Source organism: Orbicella faveolata, unplaced genomic scaffold (assembly GCF_042242905.1).
Source record: "Orbicella faveolata isolate gen_17 unplaced genomic scaffold, um_ofav_v1 contig_35, whole genome shotgun sequence".
NCBI classification, from domain to species: Eukaryota; Metazoa; Cnidaria; class Anthozoa; order Scleractinia; family Merulinidae; genus Orbicella; species Orbicella faveolata.
This window is the reverse complement of record NW_028301564.1, coordinates 23,211,155-23,234,999: the sequence shown is the minus strand read 5'-3', so window position 1 is coordinate 23,234,999 and position 23,845 is coordinate 23,211,155. Positions and strand designations below refer to the sequence as shown.

Below are 23,845 nucleotides of genomic sequence, written 5' to 3'. Positions count from 1 at the left end.
AAAATTATTAAAAATTGAGGTCTTAAAGTGGATTTACCAAACCGCACGCGAGTCTGGTCGAACTTAGCACAAAAGATTAGATTGTGTGAAATTGTTATTAAGAAGATGCGGGACTCAGCACGTTTTGTTAAGTTTGCGTTTGTGCAGATTATTTACGCACTAAATAAAACCAGCAGTAGAATTTGTCTTCAATTGAGTGATAAGACGGACAAGCGAGAACGTGTGCAGCGTAGTGTCGCGTGCGTGATGTTACGTTTTTCGCGCGGCTTGCCGCTTGTATGAATGACGCAACTCGCAAAACAGGCAAAAAATATTGCCAACACACTCACGCAAAGGTCAAGTCTGCACGAAAATTATGGACTTCTCTTTGTATAAGGAATTGTTTTTATAGAGTGAGATTGATGAAGGTGCGAGAGATGCTGTCAAAAGAGGCACTTTAAGTGAGATATGTCCCACTGATCTAGCAAAACTAAGATATAAATAACGAGCACAGGATAACTGAACACTGTGTATGTGCGAACTGGAATTTAACTGACTCAAACGAATCTCCAACTTTTTATTCAGTAGAGGGTAAAATTGTTGTGGAAAAATCTTAAATCTTAAAGTTGAATGGTGGCGAAAGAAGAAAACAAAACAAAAAAGGGTTAGGTATACAAACAGAACGGATCGTAAGTTTGCGTTCAATATTTTTAATGTCGAATGTTAGGTTAAGCCTGATAAGATTTCTGTCGCTGACAAGGGAAGGCATTTTGATTCTTAAAAAGGGTTTAAGGAAGTTATTAATCTTATTATTAATACGCCTTTTTCGTCGGTGATGCTTTCACCGTATTTGCTCGCAACATTGAATGGCTTCCAGGAAAATAAAATATATTGACTCATATGTCGAGGTTTTCAACATATATTAAAGGAAAGTTAAAAAATAAAACAGGAAACAAACGCGATATTAGATTTCTGAGTGATCATCTCCTCTTGAGATGAAAACTTCAAAGAAAACAGATAACAGATCGAGAGATATCAAAGCACTTCCAAGGACGACACCGATTTGAGACCATCCGGAAGACGGAATTCGGTAGCCGAATTGTTTATGCAAAGTGCCCCTAACAAGCCAAAACAGAACGTATCAGATTGAGAAATCTAAGGCTTGGCAGGGTTTGTGAAATGTGTTTCCTCCATGAAATATGCATGCCATGATCGTTATCGAAAAACAATGCGATTGCTTCTGTGTTGACAGAGAGCAGAGGTTCGCGTTGATTAATATTGAAAATGAAAATCGCATTCAACTCAAATCACCGCACTTTGTCTAGCTATTCTTTGCACTAATGTTTATGTATTCAACTGATTTCTTCCTTATTAGAAACTAATGCGGCGGAGGAGAAGGAAAAAAAATTGGAACAGTTTGTCTTACTCCAAATTCAAATCCCTACCGCGCCCCGGCCTTTGAAATAAACAAATTAGGGATCATCCGAAAAGTGCTGATATGGTATGATGATTAAAATAAGCGAAGAGTGGTCGCGGATTAACAAAAAAAAGCTTCCTTAAATTGAGTCTTCAAAAGCTTTGCCGGTGCGACACAGGAGATCCTCTGGCCAGTAAAAACTGCCACGCTACAAAATAAACTTAAAAAGCAGAATTTGGTTCTACACGGACGAACGAGGCCGAAAACCTAAGGTGGGAGTTTTAGAACTTTTTTTTTCTGTCTTTCCTATCCATGCTGATTGTGTGTCCAGATGAAATAAATGGTAGTCAGTCCATGTTCACAGCTGTAGTCGGACAATACCACATGAACTATCGAACCCTGCCCTCTTCGCTTCAATCTGAGAAGTGAACATATTTTAAATCTCCGCAAAGTTTGCGCTTCATGTAATTCACCCGGCATATCTTATCGATAAAGAAGGCATGAATTTAGAGCAAAAAATTGACGCGTGTAATGTAAGACTTTAAAATTGAAACATCTACTTGTCTGATTAAATATTTTGCAAAGACGTATTTTGCGATATTTTTCTTCCATTCCAAAGATAGGTTTTCTTAAGCGCCATCTTGATAAATTATTGACAAATACATCAATGGTTCGTTTGCACCTATGCTGTTTAATTTAAATCTACATCACTGACTTAAGTTTTGCTTTCATGTCACACCGAGCTCATAAGTGTTCATTGGTATAAAAGCGATTTTTTTTTCTAACTAAAACTGGTGTTGTGAAGCCTTGTACGAAGCCATCACTTCGAGTTTTATCTGCGTAGTTTGATATTCATGCAGAGTATGAGGCCGGCTATCGTGATTTTCACGGTATACCCTTGACAAACCTGCATGTAAAAAAAGAGGTTTTATCTTGCAATTAAACCTCACTTGTTAACTTTATTCATGTTTTATATACACTGATCAGATTGAGAAAGCCAAGGGATTATGTTTCGGGGTTTTACGTATCATTACTCATGATCCTCTTAACGGCGTGTAAGCTTGAGATCTAGCCCGGCTTCCTGAACGAGACACCTCGTCAGCACAAAGCACGATTTTCACTCCGACTTCTCGAACGCCTTCCTCTTCCAGAACATTTCTTTCTTTCTTATGGCAAACACCGATGCGTTGATTCGCTGTTTGACCGTCGAAGAGTGCTTAACTGCATAAGTCGGTTTTGTATACTTCAAGACACACATTCCTAGATCCTGCCCCCTTTTGATTGGAATCTACTTTGCACTTTAAAATCGCAAGTACGAGACACTATGTCGATCTTAAAGTACTCAAGCAGGATATCAGAGACTTTAATCCACTTTCTTTGAAATTGAAAAATGGTATTTGGAAACTGTGAATAATTTTTTTAACGCTATCAGGTTCTCTCGCGGCTTGAGTCAGATGAAACTTTTGTCTTTAACCTTGCTTTGTCGTATATTCGGAGATATTTACCGTACATATCGAACAGTCTCAAGATATGAGCCTTGTTATTTCCTTCGACATTTGAGATATGTATTTTTTTTTTTTTACTTTCACATTTATTCGCAAGAAAAATACAGTATAAACGAGGATATCGTCAGAAGCGCGTTTAAATACCAGATCTGGACTTTGGAGAGGAATAATTCTTGAATTTAAAGCCATTACAATGCCTCCGAATGATTGCAAAACAAAACAAGACCCAAATGCGATTCACGGCCCATTCGATAACTTAATGAAAATATCTTTATATCTCCATTAGGTGACACTATTTTTAAAAGGGTAAACTATCGAACAGTACCTTCGATAGAAAGTAAGATTGCTGTGGCAAAAAAGTACAGCAAGAGTAAAATAAGAGAGGCAAGTGAGTGGATGAAATCCTACAATGCGAATTTTTTTGGCTGGCAACATTCACGTCCAAAATGATTTCCAACCTAGAAGGGCGTCAATGTTTTAGTCAACAAAGGTCGTGCACATGTTGGGTTTTAAGGTTTAATCCCGTGAAATCTGACACTAAATGCAGTTAAGCAAAGCCTACAAAAACACTTGTCGTCACGAACACGCAATTATTTTTTCTGACACGCAAACCTGTGATCGAACTCATGTGGAGAGCGCGAGATCTTTTAATAAACTTGTACAAAAACCGCTTTGCGCCGTATGAAAACTGAGTTCCCCAAATGCCTTGAAAGGTCTTTTAATTCGCTATTTCTAGAGAGCAATGACGCCGTTTTATTTCTTTATATAAAGGAAATAGAAAACGACTTTGATCTTTTCAAACTCGAGTGACCGATGCAACACATCTGCCGCCTCGGAGGCTGGTCACGTGGGTGGATTGCTCGCGCCACTTAACGTCCGCGCGAGATTGGTCGAGCGTCCATGCATAGTAAAACAGTCCCATTACATTATGTGGTTAATATGTTTTATAAATATACGCCGAATGTTTCAATTTCCTCCAGTTAATCGAATCTCTGCTGGTTTAAAACTGCGCCATTGAGATCGAAATATCACAAAAGAAAAATACGAAGTTTCGACTTGATGCTGTATAGCCACAAATTTATTGACGCAAACTTGAATACGGTAAGTTCTGTTATATTTTTTTGTCTTTTATTTCCCTCGTGCTACTTAGCATTTTACATAGCGTTTTCTTTGCCAAGACAAGTAGTGCAAGAAGTCCTTGTTTATGGGATCAGTTTTGCTTTCAAGTGACCTTTCGGGTCTTTTTCCGCAAATCAAAATTTTATTTTTGACACCTCTCACCTTATTAAACTCGTAAATGCAAACACTTGAATTTTGTATACCTTTGAAGCCAGAGCCTTCACATCAAAGATAACCAAATCATTCACGAAAGCTTCTAATCTTTCCTGAGGTGAGATTCTAGATTTCTGTTATGAAACTTAAGCTTAAATATCTACCTTGAAAATCTAAGATAAACCTAAAGGCACTCTTTAAGATCTTGCATGTTGTTTTAGTGTAATGACACCAGATTGAGGAGTTTTTTGCCGCTCGTTCAACTGAAACAGTTTCGTTCGACAGTAGGAGGAAACGAGTATATAAGTTGACGTTTTAGGAAGGCGTAGAGCAGAAAAAGGAAATGCGTCTTCAAGAGTTCCCCTCCTTCAATCTCTCGCTGACGTTTCAGTTAAAACTGTAGCAAATTAATAAGGAACATTGTTCAACAGCAATTGACAGAGGTAGTTTAATACAGAACGTTTAGCTACACGAAGGAAGCTAGTAAGGTAAAGCATTCAATCAAAGATAACCTTAACAGATTTCTAAATTTAATAATTTATGAAAGCTAAGAGTTATCGTCGAATGGACGATCATGCCGAGTCGTTTTAGAATTTGAAATGCATACTGTCGAATGACCGTTTGCGTGTATTTTATACTGGCCAAACCAAAGCGAGATATTGAGATGACTGTGCTTGCTTACTCTGTTCTATACTCAGCGCAAAATGTGGGCGAAAGTGGCTCGCAATCCTTCTGTTTGCGCACAAGAAGAAAGAAATTCGTCCTTCAAAGCATGCGGTTTTGCATTGATGATGTGCAAAGATCAATGTAATCAGTTACAAATGATGAAATCACTGTTAATAGAATTGAGGAAATTTCCTTTTAAAGAATCTTAAATGAACGCACGCGCGGAATATGAATGGATTATTTGGCGCGGTAAAATGCCAATTGCCTCCGTTTTTTCCGCTTGAATAAAACCGATTGAGACGTGTTCTCGGCCCCAGAGGAGGACAGCAATCAGAACTTTCTAGTTTACAATGAAACCCCGCCTTCGAGGATGGCAAAATACAAATTCACTAAATAACCCATTGGCGTCAGAAGTCTTGGTGGACAAGGCAGAAATTCAAACAATTTCTAATATACAACATATCAATGTCAAAATTGAGGGATCCCGTTACAAGCGCAGCTTTTGTTGAAAACGAAGAACGCCGGCAGCGAAATTGAAGTACAAACGCGAAGATTTGTTCGGTTGTACGGCCATGCAGATGTTTGAGGCATGGCCGCGTTAGTTTTTTGTGCCAAAATACGATGTTTACAAACTCAGCACAGACTCATTAATTTGTTATTATCCAGTCTTTTATTGAGGGATTTTTTTAGATTTAGCTGCCATAGGTGGGCGAATTTGTATACGGAAACAGGATTTGTGGCTCCAAAGTGGCCAGATGGATGCAAGAATTTGCTCAAAAACTGACAATGTCTTTCTAATTAGTCATGCCATCAGTTCGTCTTCGCCAGAAAAACGTCACTTGGATCGACCTTCAAATTTGCGTTTCTTTGGTTTTTGAGGTCTTACAGAAAACCTGACGAAATAAATCACAACCTGTCTCGAGGAATTATCGAGTTGACAAACTCTCTTGTCTTTCCATCCATCTTCGACTCCGCGTGTTAAAATTGTCTTGTTTGCGGCTTTATATCCCGATTATTACAGAAAACAGGGTTCTTGTGTTTCGTAATTAAATTTCAACAGCGCTTTTCAATCAAAATTTTCACCGCATCGAGGATATTTCGGCATAGAGATGATTTTATGATGGGTTTTTTTTCCGTTCTCGAGTAACGCGCGAGAGAATCTCGAGCATGCCTAAGTGACAAAGGAAAGATCGATTTAAAAAGAAATATAACAAGATCACGCGTGATTTGCACCGGATCAATATCCACAGAACCTGCAGTCTGTCAACTCCTCCTGAACCAAAAATTAATAGGCATTCGTTTTTTGGTTATTTGACGCTAAATTTTTGGTTTCCTCCTTCTTGCGTGCTCACTTACCCACCCTCGAGTAATGTCAGCGTGAACAATTTTGATTTCCGCTGGTGGAACATGTAACGCTTTCGTAAAGATACAAGTGTGAAATTTAGCGCTTTTTTTGGTTGTGGATTTTGTTCCGTTCCTTCTGCGAGAAGTTAGCTAAATATGGTTACATTGCGCTCGCAAATACTTGGCTTGCCTTGCCTAACGAATGGATTCAATCAACCAGCGCGTATCCAACTCTCAATACGCGAATTCGGCGCCAATGGTTCGCACGGATGTGACTCGCTAAATCCGTCACAGTTGAGTGACCGTCCATCGTCTTGTGAGGTATTCGCTCTAATTCACACCATTTTGCTCGGTCGATCTGGAGGCATTGCAGGAAATAAATCGGTGGATTTCGCAGAAATCTCAGCTACATCTTGCGTGCTTAGAAGTCGGCACAGTAAAGCATGTGCACGTTAGACAAAGCAGTGAATTAGACCGGTACGCTAGGCGCCGAATTGGCGCCCAAGCGCTCAAGTCGTATAAATAGCATGTAACACTAGCCCGTGCTTTCAAAGTGTACTTTCTGTAGCAGAAAAAAAGTCAGCGATCGCTGGAGCTCGTTGAACAAATAAATCGCCAACGAGGTGAGTAGATTTTGTTTTACTTGAGGAAAGCTAATCGGATTACCTTGTACCTCGGCGGTTTGTGGCGAAAGTTTTTTTGCGAGTTCACCTCAATACGGAGTTCTTTAGTGCGAAGGAACCAAGGTCCTTGGCTTTCCAGTGAACCGCAGCAGTAGTAACAACTTCCAGCCAGTTTTCTGTATACACTAATTTGAAAGAACAAGCTCCCTGTAGTGCTGAAAGATAGATTTTGACTCCGTTTAATCGTACTGATCAATGAAATTGCTGTATCTGTACTATCGCACCAGGAGGTTGATGGGTTTATCTCGATAAGGCTGCAGCTTCGCGCAAGGAATAACAAACTGATTTCTGTAAATACCTACACATCACTTGCAGTGAATATTAATAAAAACCACCCGCCTTATCGTTAAGTGCTGTCGATAATCCAATATCTTAGTTCCGTTCCTCGAATTGGTCGACTTTACAAATTCAAAATCGAACAGCAAAGTTTATGTAGTTTGTAAGACACTGCGAGCGTATTTCGAATGTCATGACACAGCGGTTACGCGTTCTATGTTCGCATTAGCTCCTTGCTAAATTATCAGTCAGTGAAGAAATTATTATCTACGAGCACTATGGCTTTCGAGGGCCAAGAACAGCTGCCTCAATACAAAATTCGCCAAAAGCCTATTATCAGACCATTAGAAATGTGTGAGAGCTTGATGGCTTGGTCATCAGTTATGCATACATTATCACGCACTGCACAAAAGCTGTGCCATTATGAAATTACGTCCATTTTTATACAGACAGCTTTTTTGCCCTCACTTATTCCCGCAGATGCTCCAGGTAAATATTGGAAAAACCACGGACCCCTAATTACAAGACACTTACACGGTTCGATCGAGTGATTGAGCGCGAGGTTTCGCGTTGGCCTATATTGGACCGCCTGTGCTAAACATAGGCGCAAAACTGTTTCGGTTTTCGATTGAGCAATTATCTGTTACCCGTTTGCTACAAGTTACTTAGGTCGCTGTTATTAGCTGCATTATCTTTTGCCATTGATAGGCGGATAACTTGTGTCGCAAAGCCATTATACAAGTACACACAACAAGAATTTGACCAAACGCGAGCGGGTATAGGACAGCAACTCATTCGTCTTACTAGAAATCGTAAAATGCGTTTACGAGAATTCAATTAGTAGCGAAATGAGGCTGGATAGCCGAAGTGATAAAAAATTAATGGCTCAACAAAATTCTTGAATGAGAACCATAATAGTTCACAGCCTATCAAAGGCGCTACTGAAGAAGTTTTGCTTTCGTAACTTTTGCCCATAAAGGGGGTGGGAAATGTTCTCACTTCTGACAATCATATCAGCTTTGGTTTGCGCAAATATCGAGAAATATTTATCCAAGGCTCCCTTTGAATAAACAATTATTACCATCAAATCACCGAGTTATTGAGTTTTACGCCAAAAGGGTGGGAAATCAGAACAGACGACACAAAATGAATTATTTAGTGCACTTATTTGGCAATAAATTCTAGGCTGCAAACCAGAACATTTTCCACCATGTGGTCGGCTTAAAAGGTGAGAAACGATTCGTGGACGAAGAAAGCACCGAAAAAAAATATTGTGGACGAGATCCGCAGGGCTTATTTCGAGCCGGTTTCCTTCCAAGGCCGTGAGAATTGTTTCAACATTGGTAGGTAAAAATTCATATCGTTCAGTATCAAGCGTAGATCCAAAATGTGATAATTATGCAATTATCAATTTTAGATAGAGTGATTGATAAGTTGGAGCAAGCCTCCTTGTCATGAGCTTCAACAGAGGTAGGTATTAAGAGGGAGCGTGGCTCGCTATATCGAGAGGTGAATGGCATTTCCGGCTGCAAACCACGAGCGCATTTATCTAGTTCCCGCGAGAATTTACACTTTCCGCTACGTTTGCAGCAAAGTCGGAGAGAAGTTGTTTCGAGGAGCACTGTGCTAAGTAAATAAACGTCTGGGACAGGAACTGAGAAACGCTCCGAACACAAACTTGATTGTTAAGGGGCTATCACAGTTGAGAAATCAAAGACACCGACAACCGACTCACTGTCGCCACTATGACCCTCAAAGAATTTTCCCATTAGGCCAAAAATGCTATTTCACACGGTTACTTCTGCAAGAACAACGGCAATGAACAGCCCAGCTTCCAAAGGCTTTCCCTGAGGGCTCGCGCCCGTCTAAAACTCTTCCGCTCAAAGACGTTTCGCGCTTTCTTCATCGAGGCTTCATACTACGCCCAGAAACCATACGTGCCCACGTTTGTCAAATAAGCACAGTTGTAGTCGAAGAACAATGCCAATGAGTGTTCCGGGTCACTCGCCCCTAAAATTTAAGCAAATTGAGAAGATAAAAGAGTCACTGAGTTTTAGAAACTTGTATTCTTCTTGATGGGCAGTAGCACGCGTCTGTCTTTGTTTCTAGCCGGGTTGTCGCGACTTGCTTGAGGGGAACGTTCGTCAACCGAGAAACCCTCTTTGATTAAACTTTGTTTCGTATCTGTTTCTTACTGTGATCTCTTGGTCGGCTACCAAGTTTCCTGATTGCGTTCCTAGGAAAGCGATAAGGAAATAGGCAAACTTCTCTTAAATTTTATCAAATTATACACAATAGTCTTTTTATTTTTTAACACCATTTGCAAACAAACAGCTCACGCAATGAAGTGAATCTTTTCAAGCGGAACACTTATGAGCGAGTTCTGTACGTCTTGGGTATTAACATCTCTCGTCTGTAACCATAACATATAATTGCTACTTCGTTTATCTGTTCTTACGTATTGTAATTTTAGTGAACTTATCCTCCTTAGATTGCGGCGGATTATTTGCTTTTACAAATGTTTAAAATCACAAAGGAACATGCTACAACAAATAGAAACGAGATATGTTTTTCTCGTCTCACCATCGTTCTCATATGATAACGCGCTTTTCAAAGTTCAAGAGTATTTCGAGTTCCTTCAATAACTGCTCCGAATCCGCTTATAAAAGCTTCGCAGTTAAGACATTTAACCCGAAATTGGCTTGCCGTACAAGTCTTGTCTAAAGTAATCCTTCTTGGAGAGCCGTTTAGGGACGCCAAGTGGATCAAATACATTTGTCAATCACGAAAACTCTTTAGGACACAGACTCGCGTGCTCCAGTGACCACCACAAGTCGTTTCGCTTTGTAATTTTCAACCCCTCCGCAGCGAAATGATGAATTTTAAGGACTAGTAAATTGCTTATTACTGATAAGACATTTTTCGTGCCCACAATGAGCTTACAAGCAGAAAATTTGCATGCAGAGGCTAGCAATTCGGGCGTTTACCGACTCGTGCCATACCGATAGGGCTTAGGGAAGGTCCAGCGCGAAATTATTTCCAAACTATCTTCTTTCACATTTCGAGGATTTAGAGTTTCTTGGTTAATTTCTTTGTAAAGTATATCCGGACCAATATCTCCTCAGTTTAAACTCCCTCCCGATTTTACAAGTTGCTTAGTTAGCTCATTGTTATGTAAATTCTGCGTGTGTCAAATGTGAGACATAGATTTATCGTTTTTTGTTCGTGAGTTTTTGTTGGGTTAACCTTTTGTTGGTTTTCCGTGCCAGATAACGATTCTGTTTATGTGAGCGAGATTTGTTAGTTTAGTTAAGAGTTGTGCTGGCCATTATTAATACTGAACAGTAGAAGAATATGACTACAGTAGTTTCCTTTTTTATGCCAAAAAAAAAAATCGAATTATTGCTCGGGGTCACCGAGTAAACGAGGCAAGATTTTGCGCGTAAATCTATTTTTAAACTCTCGATATATCTATTCGGAAGCACTATCGCAGATATAGATGTACCTTGTGTTAACAGCATAAAACGTATAGCTTAAAAGTCATTGCAATTGATTGTTTCTTCGATATTGGACCGAGCTAAAGATAGAAATAGTAAGAGTGATCTCGTATGTAGCCAAGTACAAGCGAAGACTGATTTCCTGTTTGTCAACTGCTTATGGCAATCCTATTTGAGGTATTAAAAGCTAAGCTTAACTTAGATAAAGGGACTAGGAAAAACGCAAGTAGCTTTGTAGATCCTGAGCGGGATTTCAACAGTTTCAAGTGAAATTAACCATGTCTCACTTGTGTGGTACGAAACGGATCTGATTCAGGCGATACTGGTTCATGTCTGTTCACAACGGCCGTTGCGATTGTCGACTCGACAACAAAACGATGTCTGTAACAGTTACCTATTTTCCCCCACAAGCGGAAAAAAAACCATCAACCGCTCGTCTGTTTTAAACTTTTTAATCATCGACTTAATATTTTGTCCACAACTACGGATACGCTGCTATTTAAGTACAATGACACCCCAACTGATTGTTTCTAAATGCGTTTTGAAGCCGTTTTAGCCACAATTTTTGCCTCTTTGTACAGATTCCTGCGGTCGAACAACACGCTCTTTCATACTGTCAGCATTATTCTCATTTCCTTCGACAGCGTTTCCTGTGTAGAATTGAACACCTTTTCATTTTGAATAAAAAACAGCTTCTAGCCCTCCAACGTTGAAACAGTTAGTAACTAAAATCAAAGTTACCTACCGCCGATCAATGGTTCTCACAGATGGTTTTATCCATAAAAATTCCTGCATGCACGGCGACTCCACAAAGCCTGTAGCTTTCGATATTCATCTGATGTACAACCGATATATCTCGCAGCTTTAAATTGTCTTGGCGCTATGAAAATATATCACTTTACGATCTTTGTTTTGGTGCATCGAAAGATCTGTTTTCCCTTGTTTTTATGCAACACGTTGCATGTTGTGTGAGAACAACTTCACACGTCAACCAGCACGCGAGCCCAAATTCTCTGTATTGCCGACAGTTCTCTATGCCTGCAAGTTTAGCTAGCGTTTATGGTTTTAATCCGTTTTTATCACGATTCAATGCTTTATCAGTTTGCCCTGTCGAGAGCGCTTTAAAGCCCTACAGTTCGGTTTCCAGATATAAAATCGATCGCGGACATTAAACTTGTTTTAGCGATTAACTGATACAGTGTACCAAACCTGCACAGTATGCAAGCAAGATACGACACCCCCTACATCAGATAAAGCTAAACGGAGTTTCCTGTTTGGGAAAGTTTTCAAATTATCACCCTTCTTTCACGGGCCTCAAAGTCTACTCTACCCACGAACCATCGACGGCCATATCGAGCTGTATCTTGGTCTGTTGTGGTGGGCGGTGGCTTTGAGAGCTCACGGATTTCCAAAGATTAATTTTTCAAAACAGGACGAGAATGCGTAATAAACAGTTGTGTGTTTTCAGAAATCAGAAATGCAATCATGCATGCTGGCGATTATACAAAAGATTTCACCGCCACCGTACACAAAGGAAAATGGGAACATTTCACTGATAACCTCTTTCCTCTTTTGACTTATCTCTCCAGCAAAGCAATGCTTGTGTGTTTTACGGATTTAGTCTAGCGCAATGTGTAAAGATAGATATATCTAGTTAGCTACCGTGTGAGTCGCACAGTGTTTGTCGGCGCCGGCTCCTCGCAGCTCCGTACAGTCTCGGCGCGTAGCAACTGTTAAAAAGTCTCAAAGTAGCCGGGAACTTCAGCATGTCTTTGGAGAACGTTAACCGGGAGACCTGCATCTTGGGGAGTCTCTGTCCTCTCGTGTTCGGAAGAGCTGTGCCCGAGGGCTTTCGAACTCCTCTTCCTGGTAAATTTTTCATGTTCTTAATTTAGATAGGTATCCTTACTGTACAACGGACCCAGGCAGTTAAGACCAACCGGCGCAGCCACCCAAATAAATCCATCAAACAGAGACATACTTCAGTGAAGTAGACATTTTAATCCCTGGCATTGTATAGAGACAACAAACATTTTTCCTCCTTCAAAGTGAAAGGCTGATGATTTTTTTTTCTCTTGAAAGTTGCGTTTAATTGAACAAACCGCACACGCAATGGCACTTGTGGGAAATCGCCGAATATAAATCATTTATGAAAAAGTTATTTCTTTCTGCACAGCTAAGTAATTCAATTTCTCGATCTTAATTGCGATAAAATAGGTTTACTCAATTCTGAACACCTAGCGCTCTTAAAAACTCATAATTGCGTTATATTTTAATAGAGGGCTTAGAAACCTTTAAGTTTTTCAAGCGCTTACTATTTCGTGCCCTTGACTAAAAGTGTTTTCTCATGGGCAACGCATTTCATTTGTTGAATTAAATACACTAATTTTTTTCGAAAACTATTATTCTTTTTCATAAAAGGGTTATCTTTATTTCTTGTTGTCCTAAAGAGTTTTGGCTTTAAACATTTATGACTTATAATGGAAAATAATTGAAATGTTGATACCGCCACAACGGAGAGGAAATATTAAGAAAGTATTTTGAGCGGTTCAAGGGCATCACGTAAAGAGAAATTTCTCACATTTATTGAAGCGGAGCGGAAAGGGGTCGATTTCATGTTCGTTTCGTTTGGCACGTGGGCATGTGGCCCTTAACCGCACCAAGTAAACAGCCTGTCTTCGGTTTGATTGTATTTCTTTCCTGTGCCCGCAGGTGGGACTAAGAAATTTTAATGATTCAGCATTTATGAAAGAGGGAAAAATTATTTTCGCTGCAAGCACCAGTTGTCCGTTAATATTAGTAGCTATGGATTTCAATATCATTTCACGAGTGTGATTCTTGTGGTAAACATTGAACATTTGGATCGCTCTCACTGCAGAGTGTAAATTGCATGATCGATTCGGTCTTATCACACATTTCAAACTCTGCACTGTCTTGGTAATCGTCGTGATTATAGCGATTATGTTTATTGCTTGTTTACGAATTTCTGCTGCTTCGTGATTAGAAAAGTATAAATATTATCATTATTCTAGACACAAACTCTGCTGGAATTCGATCAACGATTAAAGAAGCGATTTACAAATCAGGAGCTCTTTCTCCTTGGCGCACCACGCATCAAACACCCATATCTCCTCCGGAGGTCGGGAAGCACTTCGTGATCTTCATCTCGAGTTGTCGAGATCTCGTTTTAACAGGCTGCAAACTAGCGTCTTGCTGTCTGCAAACCCTAACGCCATGCACGCAAATCATCAACATTGTTGAACATTTGAAACTCTGATAACACCAGCCAATTACATTGTCATTCTATTCATACTTCGCGCGAAAGGTCACCCTCGATGAATAATAGCATGTTAGTGCGACTAGAAACCGAATTCAGTAGCGTTTGTGGCGAAGCGTTTTACGACAGTTCGGAGCCACTGAGTGCAATAAGGCCTTAATTTATTTCCCATCATCCCTAAAGAGGTTTTCGTTTGCAAACATTTACACTGATAACAAGCCCTGAAATACGCAATAAAATCTTTGCGGAGCTTATCTTTTGTTATCGGCTCTATCTTGCGGTCACGTTCCACCTGTCGTAACAATGAACTTAACCCGGGAGCCAATCAGTGCTCGGCATTAGATAATTAGTTGTACAGCGAAGCACCCATGTTGTTTTTCTTTGCTCTGTGATGGCGGATGCGCCCATCAAGACGAGCACCGCTTGATCAAATAGTCTTCAGCAAACATTCACAACGGGATGTTTTCTCGGGACGTCATGGAAAATCACTCGGGCATCACTAATGCGGATCACAAAGCCGTTAATTTTTGCTCGTCAAATAGGATATTATTTATCGCTTGTAAGAAAAGTATATAATGATAACAAATGCAGTCAAAGAGGTTGATTTTACAGAGATAAGTGAGAAATCCCTTGCCCCGGATCTAAATTCAAATCTGACTTTGAAGAGTTACGTATTTCAACTACGCAGGCACGAAACCAAAATGTGTTAGGAGATCAAACCGGGCGTCCTTCTGCTTTTTACGCGCGTCCGTCACGTGTTTTCGATGCTAAACAGAGCTCACGTGAAATACTATTGCCGCTAATTTACTGTTTGAAAACTTTACATGGCACCCAGCCGCGTGATTGACAGTTCACTTTAGCCGAAGAATTGATTGTTTGATTTGTGTACCAATGAAGTTTTGAATGGAAGAGAGAATCTAACAAAATGTCAACCAGCGCGCCAGGCGATTGGCTGAGCGGCTGACCTGTCACTCCTAATGTGTATACAAGCAGGTTTGTTGGCGCCAACCAAGCGGGAGTGAACTTCAGCCTGGTTTGCTTACAAAACCTTTCAAATATTGTTTGAATATAACCAGACACCACATCTCAGCTTGTGCATTGCGGGGTTTATCCTATAAGACTCAACACTGTGGCTATTTACAAAACACGTTAAGGTTCTTCAACGACCCACTACGCGCGAAGTACTGGATTTTCACGAGGTGCGCACAACGGATCAAAGTCTCAGGACATTTTTTTTTTTTTCTCGCTCTCTCTCACTCTTCTGCCCGGCGTCACGTACAAACGAAGTTCCGCGATGCCTAACAAAGCTAATGTCTCGCACTTAATTTTAGCGCCTTATCTACCCAATCATCATTCCCTACAGCTTCGGAGATCTCCCTTTGTGTGTTAGGAGCCCTGGAGAAATTCCATATCTATTTGAATAGCTTCTAAAGATTTCTAGAGTGTATTCATCAGATAAGTCGTGCTAGCTTCATTTTACTTGTAAAACTGTGAATAGAGACTTCCGTTTGATGATGCACGTTAGTTTTTGACGTCTTGCACCGTTCGCCGAATTTCCCATTGAATATAATGCCAGGACAATGAAATTCCTCTTGCCTATTATTTCCTGAAGTTATTGTTATGGGACTTATTAAACCATTTAAATATATGCCACTCTGTCAGTTTTGTGTTCTATTTGCGTTGAGCAACACCTCTGTTCTCTTGAAGGTTTCTCGCGACTTGGCATTCTGAAGATGGAAGCGGTCAACCCTGAACACAGATGGATTCACCCAGCCGTTAGCCAACAACACGAAGGCGCTCATGGCAGCGACAGAATGCAGCCTTCTGTCTCGAACTGCGCAGCAAACAACATGAATTTGGTTGAAACGAACCAACTTCTTCCTCCAGACGAAGTGGACGTTTTCTTTCACCACCTAGACAGCTCGGGAAACGCACCAAATTGGTCGTACACTCCCGGCGGTCGGGCCTACCGCCCGTCAATGTGCCAAATGGCCGCGCACGGTGCTACAGCTTTTCAAGATCCTCAAAGCCAATCTGGACAAGGAAGCTGTAGCCGGGTGTTCTTGCCAACCGCTCGCGTTCCACCAGGTCAGGTTTGTCGTCCTCATTTCCACACTCCGATCCAGTGGATTGAAAGCAAGCCAGCGCCGGGACTCATGTCGCACGGTTGTTCCACCGCTACTCCACCGTCGGTTTGGTGTCCTTCGTTCCAGCAGGGCCATCGTCCAAGTCCCGTGCCTGTTTCCATGCCTCCTTCGGCAGTTTCGGGCTCCATGTCATTGTCTCACAGCTCGGCGCATTTATTCCCCTTCCCGCCAACACCGCCAAAGGATATAAACTCTGGCGAGAGCGGAGTAATGGGCAGCGATATTTTCAGCTACGGTAGTGAAGAGAAGGCACGTTTGAAAGCCGGAATGCCGCTTGTTTCCCCGAGACCCGACACGGCTCCTTTCACGGGCGCTCTCCCACATTACGTTGGTTCAGAGCTTAATATGTCCTCTTTCGGACCACTGCCTGGTTTGCCCGGGCTAATGGCGAATAGAAACTTTCCTAGAACCAGAACCAAGAGCCGATCGAACTCAGGTTAGTACGGATTTACAGTCGAGCAAACAAAAACTAATCGCCAAATCGAATTATCTCCAAAATGCCACTTTCCTGGTGAGATTAGCGTTCTTTCCTTCCACAAAAGCTGCGGGAGTTGAAGTTTTTCTCTCCGCAAAATTTCTTTTATGCCCGTTCTAATTTGGAGGCACTAATTATGCCCCTAAATAAACCTAATTACTGTGCGGTAATGTTCACCGTTGAAACGTCCTGTACTTGCGGCATTCCTGCTTTCAGAGACTCCTTAAATATATATGTGTGTGTTTTTCTTATCTTTCCTTTTTAGTTTTATATGTTTTAGTTTAGATTTAGAACGGTAACCACTGCGCAAAGATGTGTTCGACACAGTCCCTGTTAGAACGTCATGTTATAACGTTTTGCTCTCGCGAAGTGAAGAGAGTTGTATTACAGAATTGCCATAAGAAAGTCATAAAATCTGGCAAAGGAGGATAGACTTATCTCAATGTAAGACGCGTATGTTGTCGTAAAGAATGACCTTTTAGGAAAAGTGTTTACCAGAAGGAACTCGACTCCATCTTCTAAGGCTAAACACATGCACACTACATGTAAAAGCCGGGCACACATTTGTTTTTATTTTGATGATTTTATTCCGAATTTCTCGCGAGTGGTTACCATAGAGGAAAGTAGAAAATCCTCGAAACGCGGATACAAGCTGATCTTGGCTTCTTCGTCTTTTCAACCAGCGGATGGGCGCGAATGTGTGAATTGTGGCGCTACTTCAACCCCGCTTTGGCGGAGAGATGGTGGAGGACATTACCTCTGCAACGCCTGTGGATTGTACCACAAGATGAATGGAGCCAGCCGTCCTCTCATAAAACCTAAACGAAGATTGGTGAGTCGACTGGTATGAGGCCTTTGAATCACACGTAACTCTAGCTAGAAGGCTCTTTTAATTTCAGTTCTTTTTCAGTTACATACATTGCAATTGGAATCTTTCTACGTTAGTCGTGGTATTAAGCTAATTTTCAAGTTGTCGCTAAAGGTTTTGACGGTCGACATTTGATGCGTTCACAATCGTTGACAGCAAAGAGTGTGAAAATTTTCAAAGCCCTTTCAATATTAATTGCTAACTAAAAGACTCGATGAGATGAATGTAGCGGACAGATAGCCCGAGTAGAATTTTTCAGAGGCGCAGGAATTTTTAATTTTATTTATCTTAATGGTCTTCCATATGGGGAATTTGATTAAAATTTTAAGCGTGATGCATAATTTGCCAATTAGAGCTTTCGTGTTTCTTTTTGCGTAAAATCGGGCTATTTTGCAGACAGACGTTGTATAAATTACGCCTAACACGTAACTGCGACTTGTCAACGCCTCTAATGAAACTCTAAATGCTTTTGATGGCGCAAGAAATCCCCTGCGAGGAACTTCGCATTCAGAGTTTATTTGCGATCACTGTTGAGGGACTTCCAAAGCGCTTTTCTCTTTTCGGGAACCGTGAGGTTTTCTTTCTTAGTTCTAATTTGCTTTTCTCTTTTTTTGTTTCAAACAGTCGGCAGCCCGCAGAGCTGGGACATCTTGTGCTAATTGTCATACCACACAGACTACACTCTGGCGACGCAACCAAAACGGAGACCCAGTTTGCAACGCGTGTGGACTGTACTGGAAACTCCACGCGGTAAGTAGAACGTGCGTGGCCGCGCGCGCGTGCTTAAAAAACACTTTACTTCGTGTTCTGTTTGAGAGGACAGGATTTCTTGTGGAAAAGAAAAGCGTCGAATCGAATGTAATAAGCGTAAAAGATAAGATATTCGTTGATAACTGGCGGGTTGCTTGATTTATCACACTATCAGAAATTCGTTTATCCTTAATGACTTAGAAACGATAAACAAACAGAGTTTTAAGACGTTCAGAGAAGCGAATTTCCTTCGTTTTAGATAAGAAATTTCCGAATGCAATCGCTCTTCTGTTCGTGTACAATTTCTTTTATTTTCTCCTCAGCCGTTTGCCATCGAGGAAATAAAATTCAAATCAAGAAAGCAAATGAACTGGTCGTTTTATGTATTGAATAAAATGTGAATCGCTCTTTTGACGAACAATCTCTTGGTGCGTTCGCTGAGATCTTCCCCAGCTGTTGCCAAAGCCGTTATGTGTGATGATTATATTTTATTACAAAGCTCATCAATTAGTCTTTAGCAAAGTTGGGGTAATTTCATCTCAATTTCCGGTTGAGTTATTTTGAGTAAAAGCTTAATGTGCTGTGCTTTTGGGTTTCCGATTTTTTTTTTGCGAGGCTTGTAAATATTTTTACATGTTCAATGACTTTTGTTTGGCTTTGCGTGGCAGAAGTATTTCACATGGCGCGCGGGCTGCGAGCAAATAGTGGAGTTTTTGTTTTGCTTTGTGTACATTCGTAATTTCTTTTACACGATTCAAAAACATAGCTTCGACACCTTCTCAATGGAGAAAAGCTGCAGTTTCCATGCTAATTAATGTTAATGTATTAAACTTTAATGACTTGTGTGTCCGTTAAACACCGAAAAACTCACATTTCCTGCGGTAATTTAATTGTCAGCCTTCAAGCCTTCTGCTGGGGAAAGGGCCTTTGTGTTCTCGCTTGAATTTTAACTGAGCACATCAACTTGTCGGTTATATCGAGTTAATAGCTTCCTTTTATACCTTGGCGGGAATTGAATTTTCGGCTGTTTCCTGTGCATTACGAAGATAATGAGACTTTAATATTTGCTGTGTTATCGGGCTTTCAATAAGTCAAGAAACAAATGTCTTGAATTTTCAGCTTTCAAATAAACGCCAAGACCGTAATTGTGGTTAAAAAAATACTTTTGTCTGATTATGTATTAGGTAATCACACTGGCTTCCTTCAACTTTTTTGTGTAGTCGCGGGTCTTTTTATTTTTAGCGTTGTCTTAACATATAATGAGTTACAAGTATGAATTTTTAATTTCAAAACTTGAAATGTTTTTTATCAGCCTCCCGTGAATGGATTTTAAAGTATGGTGCACGCACACACACAGAACCCGTTCAATTTAAAAAGCACAATTAATTTAATGTTTAGAATAGTGATTTTGAATCTCGCTTTAAACACGGAAAGACATAAAATGGCTTTTCAATGGTCAAACAAGGATCTTTGGTATTTTAAACCCAGGACCACCTGCCTCTCTCTTTTGTATTTCTGTTAAAAGGCCGCGGTAAAATGTAGACTGAAAACGTATGGCTTTCCAAGACAAGAAAAGGGCTCCTTTGTTTCATAAAAACGCGGCTTGGCAGAAAAGAAAGAAATTCAACGAATAACAAGTGGTTGCCACGAAACCAGTTAAATTCGAGACGATTCCATTCGGGAAATTTTCTTCAAGACCGTTTTAGCAATTGTCATTATAGTTCTTTTTAATAAAATGCACATTCGCAAACAATGGAGAGAAAAGGAGGTTGTCGGCAAGCGGGAAATTGCCATTGATACTGCTGCGTGTTTAAACTGGCGATTTTTCGCCTGTTGAAGTGAATTGAGTTATTGGTTTAAAACGTCACAAGAACACAGCAGATTTTCTGCAGAGGCTTACACAATTAAGTTCGATGAAAATCGAGACTTTCGCCTTTCTATTTCACTTCATAGTCTAATCCAATTTCCGTTCGTAATGGTGGAAAATTGAGAGTGCACTTACTCGCTTTTACAAGTCACGAAATTATCGGATTTTGCGGTTGGAAGTTTTTTAAAAGTTTCCTTTTTGTCTTTAAGTTCGTTTCACACTTGGCTTAGCCAGCAGATATTCAAACATTTATCGGTTTTTGTTCAGTGATTTTTTTTTTTCGACAGCTGAGAGCGCCGAGCACAGCGCGCTTTAGAAAGATTTGTTAAACTTCTGTAGATTAATTGAACATTTTCTCACTTCGAACCGAAGACAAATTTAGACTACTGGGTAGTTTACGCAAGGGATTAGTGGCTACACACTTCCCCTCGTCAATTGCTAGGGACTTCTCGACTAATTCTGGTTTTCTCTTTTCCTTTCAAAGGTGAACCGACCGCTCTCCATGAAGAAGGATGGCATCCAGACGCGAAACAGAAAAGTTTCTTCAAAGAACAAGAACAAGTCTAAGGGTGTAAAACAAGAACAGAAACATGGCAGCGAAGACAAACTCATGAGCAGCCGAGATTCCATGCCTAACATCAGTCAAGGCAGTTCAGTATCCAGTATGATCAGCCCAGTTATTAGTCCTACAATTCATACTCCGACCGCGTTTTCAAGGCCGTCCATGACCGGTTTACCCACGCTTCACCCGGGTCTATACGGGCCGCTTATTCCTGCTCCGACTTCGAATCCGTCAAGTTATTTACCTGCTCCTCCAGCTGTCTCGATAAACGCCTCTTAGGAAAAACTACGACAAGACTAGCTGCCGTGACGTCTTCAAGGAAAGAGAAAAACATTTAACTAGTGCGAGAAAAGCGTCTCTGCATGCTATGAAACGACAGGCAGTTCTTGCTGAACAAGTTCCGCCGAAGAAAACGTACTCGTCGCTCGCCCTCCCGCCCCTCCGTCCGTCCTTCGGAGCCAAGTTCTATTGTAATTACAAATTTTCCCGTGTATCTGTACATCAATTAGAACTTTCACCCGCAGAAAGGCCGGGAAAGAAAACATAAAAAGGAAAACGGACACAAGTTAAGTTGAATGTGGTGCGTACCTTAGTAAATGTTCCCGTCGTATTAAAGTTCTCGTCCGTTTCACGTGTGGAATAGCCATACGAGAATTAAATAAGACTCGCTGAGAAGAAAAGTTGGGTTGGAAAAACTAGCAAGAAGAGCGATTCGGTTGTGTACAAATTGAAGGTTTTGCGATGTTGTTCTTTTTCTGCAGTTTTGGACAGGTTAAATATTGTACAAGTTCGTGATAAGATTAGGTGTTGCGCTGTGGAAGTTAACTTTCTTTCAGATAAAGCCGCCCTGCTTGCGACATGATAAAAAGGTCCTCATATTTGATTTCATGATATTTGTGTGTAATTAAAAGATTTATCGTGCACTCGTATATCGCTTCTTGTCTCAAGGCTCAAAAATCCGTGAGATATGAGACCGTATCGCTCTGAAAGGAAAATATACGCTGTAAATATTAAACTTGGAAAATAACTGAATCTATTCATGCAGGTTATGATATCAACACAGATTTCTTCTACTGTTCATTCTGGAAATCGTCAAAGAAAGATTATCTCTCTTGTTGTTCATGTAGTTATTTCTATCTTTTAGCGTTCGTTGAATTATAAATCATGTTTTCCATCTTCTCTCTTGTAAAACCTGTATGAAGGTCATTGCTTTGTCATTCGCTATGTTAGCGATCGAGAATAGTATAATTATAATTATTATATCTAAATATATGAACATTGAGACTCAAAAAACTTAACTAAATAAAGTGAAATCCACTGGAAAATTGTCTGGTATTTCTTCATTTATTGAATACGAGGAAGCCACGATTTTTACAGCTTCTTGTACGAAAAGTTACTAAAACTCTAACGCCCTTCTGGTATTGTGATTTCTGTATTTAATGTTGGAAAAGCAGCAATAGGAAATAATTCAGTTCAAAGCTTAAAATATTTTGAAACCTCAAACTATCTTTCGAGAGATTTTGCAAGAGGCAAACAAGTGAATCTTCTTCGATATTTGTAACTTCATTTCGCTGCTACGAGCAACGAAAACAAAGGCAAACTGAAGGTGTAAATTAGCCCTAATATTTTCAATTAGAGCAAAGAAATCCTGAGACATCAAATCACTCTTACAGAGGTCAATATTTTGTTGTTTTTGCAGAGTTTGAATGGTGGAAAAATCATAATGGCGAAACATGAGAGAAAAATGACATCACTCGCTCAATTTACAGCCTTTGCTCAGCTGAATTTGTTGCCATTTGCCTACAAAAGTTTCAATGATTAATAATTGGGCTATATGACGGTATAAACAGTGCTTCCTAATCGCCTTTCAACAGGAATTAAATTATAATTTAAATCGATGTGTGACACAAACATTAAGAAGCTGACTTTATGTTGTTTTGCAAACTACATTGAAAAGTCTTGATTTACGATTCGTCCACTGTTAGCCAACTTTTTGCTGATGAGTATAACTTAACATAGATGTTTGGCCCTCGCTCAATGGCATACAAAAACCAACCGTTTGATAATCGCAAGAATTCAATTTTTGAATCTCTCAAAGTCGGCTCTTTCGTTTGAATTTTGAGCCATGTTTCTGTCCAAATACAAAAACTGATTACATTCTGCTAACAAGTCATTAAAACCGAACCGAAACCTTACACTTTTTTATCAAAATCACTTTAAAACTGAACACACTTTAAAGTCTTCTTTCTATTTAACGAACAGGTTTCCAAACTAATTCAAATCCGCAAACAGATATAAACATAACTAAGATTTCGTGCAAAAACTACATACCGAAAACCTTCCCTGTTTAAAAGGGCAAGAGCCGAGGGCAAATCCTTAGACGAAAAGACGACATTTCCCAACCCACGCTAACCGCACCTTTGCTGGCTCGCAAAAGAATAGCTAAACCAAATCATCTGGTCCCTTTAGTGGTGTCGTTTGTCCAAGAAAGGGTGCGGGTCTTTTTGCGAAAGTTTTAGGTGCTCGAATAGAAATGACGATTAAAAAGACAAGTGATTTCATTCAAACAAACGGGTGAATTTTGTTTTTCTCAAGTCGTGCAACCGTCGAAGCTGGATAAATTATTCAGATAGACAAAATAACCTGTACTTTCTCTGCAAATGGATGATAAAAGAATTGACATATTGTATTTCTAGAATGAAGACCTTTTAAACGAAAACAGATCATAACATTGCTGACACAATGTAAAACGGATGATAAAAATAAATGCAGCGATTTAGCGACAGAAAGAAAAACCCTTTCAACGTAGGAAAGGGTTTAGCTCGCTCGCGACAACTCAACGGAATCGTTAAACAGCGAAAACAACACATGTACGTGAGTAAGAATAGAGTATATCTACTCTAGCTATAAACATTATTTACACAGCCAAATTTATTTCATTATATCGACGACAAGGGAATGATTTCTGGGGGTGACATTTCTTTGGATCGCTATCGCAGAGCTTTCATGAAAAACAAAAAAGAAAACAACCCTGTATTGTACCCGAATGCTATTTGTGGAAAGCCATGAAGCGGTGTTTTCGTTTAAGGTAAACGCAAAATTGACGTGTTGTAAGCTTTTTTTGGTTGCATGTGTTTTAAATATGGTGAAATCAAAAGGATATCACGATCTGAAGTGACTTTCATGTCAGAATTACTTTCTCTGATATATTATCGAACTGATAGCGCTTGTGTTCTACTGAATTTCTTTTTTCTTTCCTG

At 40.1% G+C, this 23,845-nt stretch overlaps 1 protein-coding gene and 1 long non-coding RNA gene across 8 annotated transcripts; one reads left to right on the top strand and one right to left on the bottom strand.

Moving 5' to 3' along the window:
* The first annotated feature begins 1,286 nt into the window (after positions 1–1,286).
* On the top strand, positions 1,287–21,910 carry LOC110065275 (GATA-binding factor 2-like). 7 transcript variants are annotated; one of them, XM_020772391.2, is made up of 5 exons: positions 1,287–1,668; positions 15,624–16,499; positions 17,222–17,370; positions 18,031–18,156; positions 20,508–21,910. In XM_020772391.2, exons 2-5 carry the CDS (start codon positions 15,650–15,652, stop codon positions 20,862–20,864), a joined length of 1,482 nt encoding a protein of 493 aa, XP_020628050.1. In that variant the 5' UTR covers positions 1,287–1,668; positions 15,624–15,649; the 3' UTR covers positions 20,865–21,910. The 7 variants fall into 7 exon arrangements, with proteins under 7 accessions (XP_020628050.1, XP_020628048.1, XP_020628049.1 ...); XM_020772389.2 differs by lacking the exon at positions 1,287–1,668 and adding an exon at positions 3,793–4,002; XM_020772390.2 differs by lacking the exon at positions 1,287–1,668 and adding an exon at positions 4,105–4,291.
* On the bottom strand, positions 2,965–12,073 carry LOC149103945 (uncharacterized). Its single transcript, XR_016202102.1, has 2 exons — positions 11,385–12,073; positions 2,965–9,378 (listed from the first exon to the last, which is right to left on the bottom strand). It is a non-coding gene; the product is annotated as an uncharacterized LOC149103945 (long non-coding RNA).
* Positions 21,911–23,845: the final 1,935 nt, after the last annotated feature.

Coding starts and splice junctions, on each gene's coding strand:
- LOC110065275 (XM_020772386.2), top strand. CDS start 12,406: ATGTCTTTGGAGAACGTTAACCGGGAGACCTGCATCTTGGGGAGTCTC. Junction 12,509..15,623: donor CTTTCGAACTCCTCTTCCTG/GTAAATTTTTCA, acceptor GTTCTCTTGAAG/GTTTCTCGCGACTTGGCATT. Junction 18,157..20,507: donor TGTACTGGAAACTCCACGCG/GTAAGTAGAACG, acceptor TTCCTTTCAAAG/GTGAACCGACCGCTCTCCAT.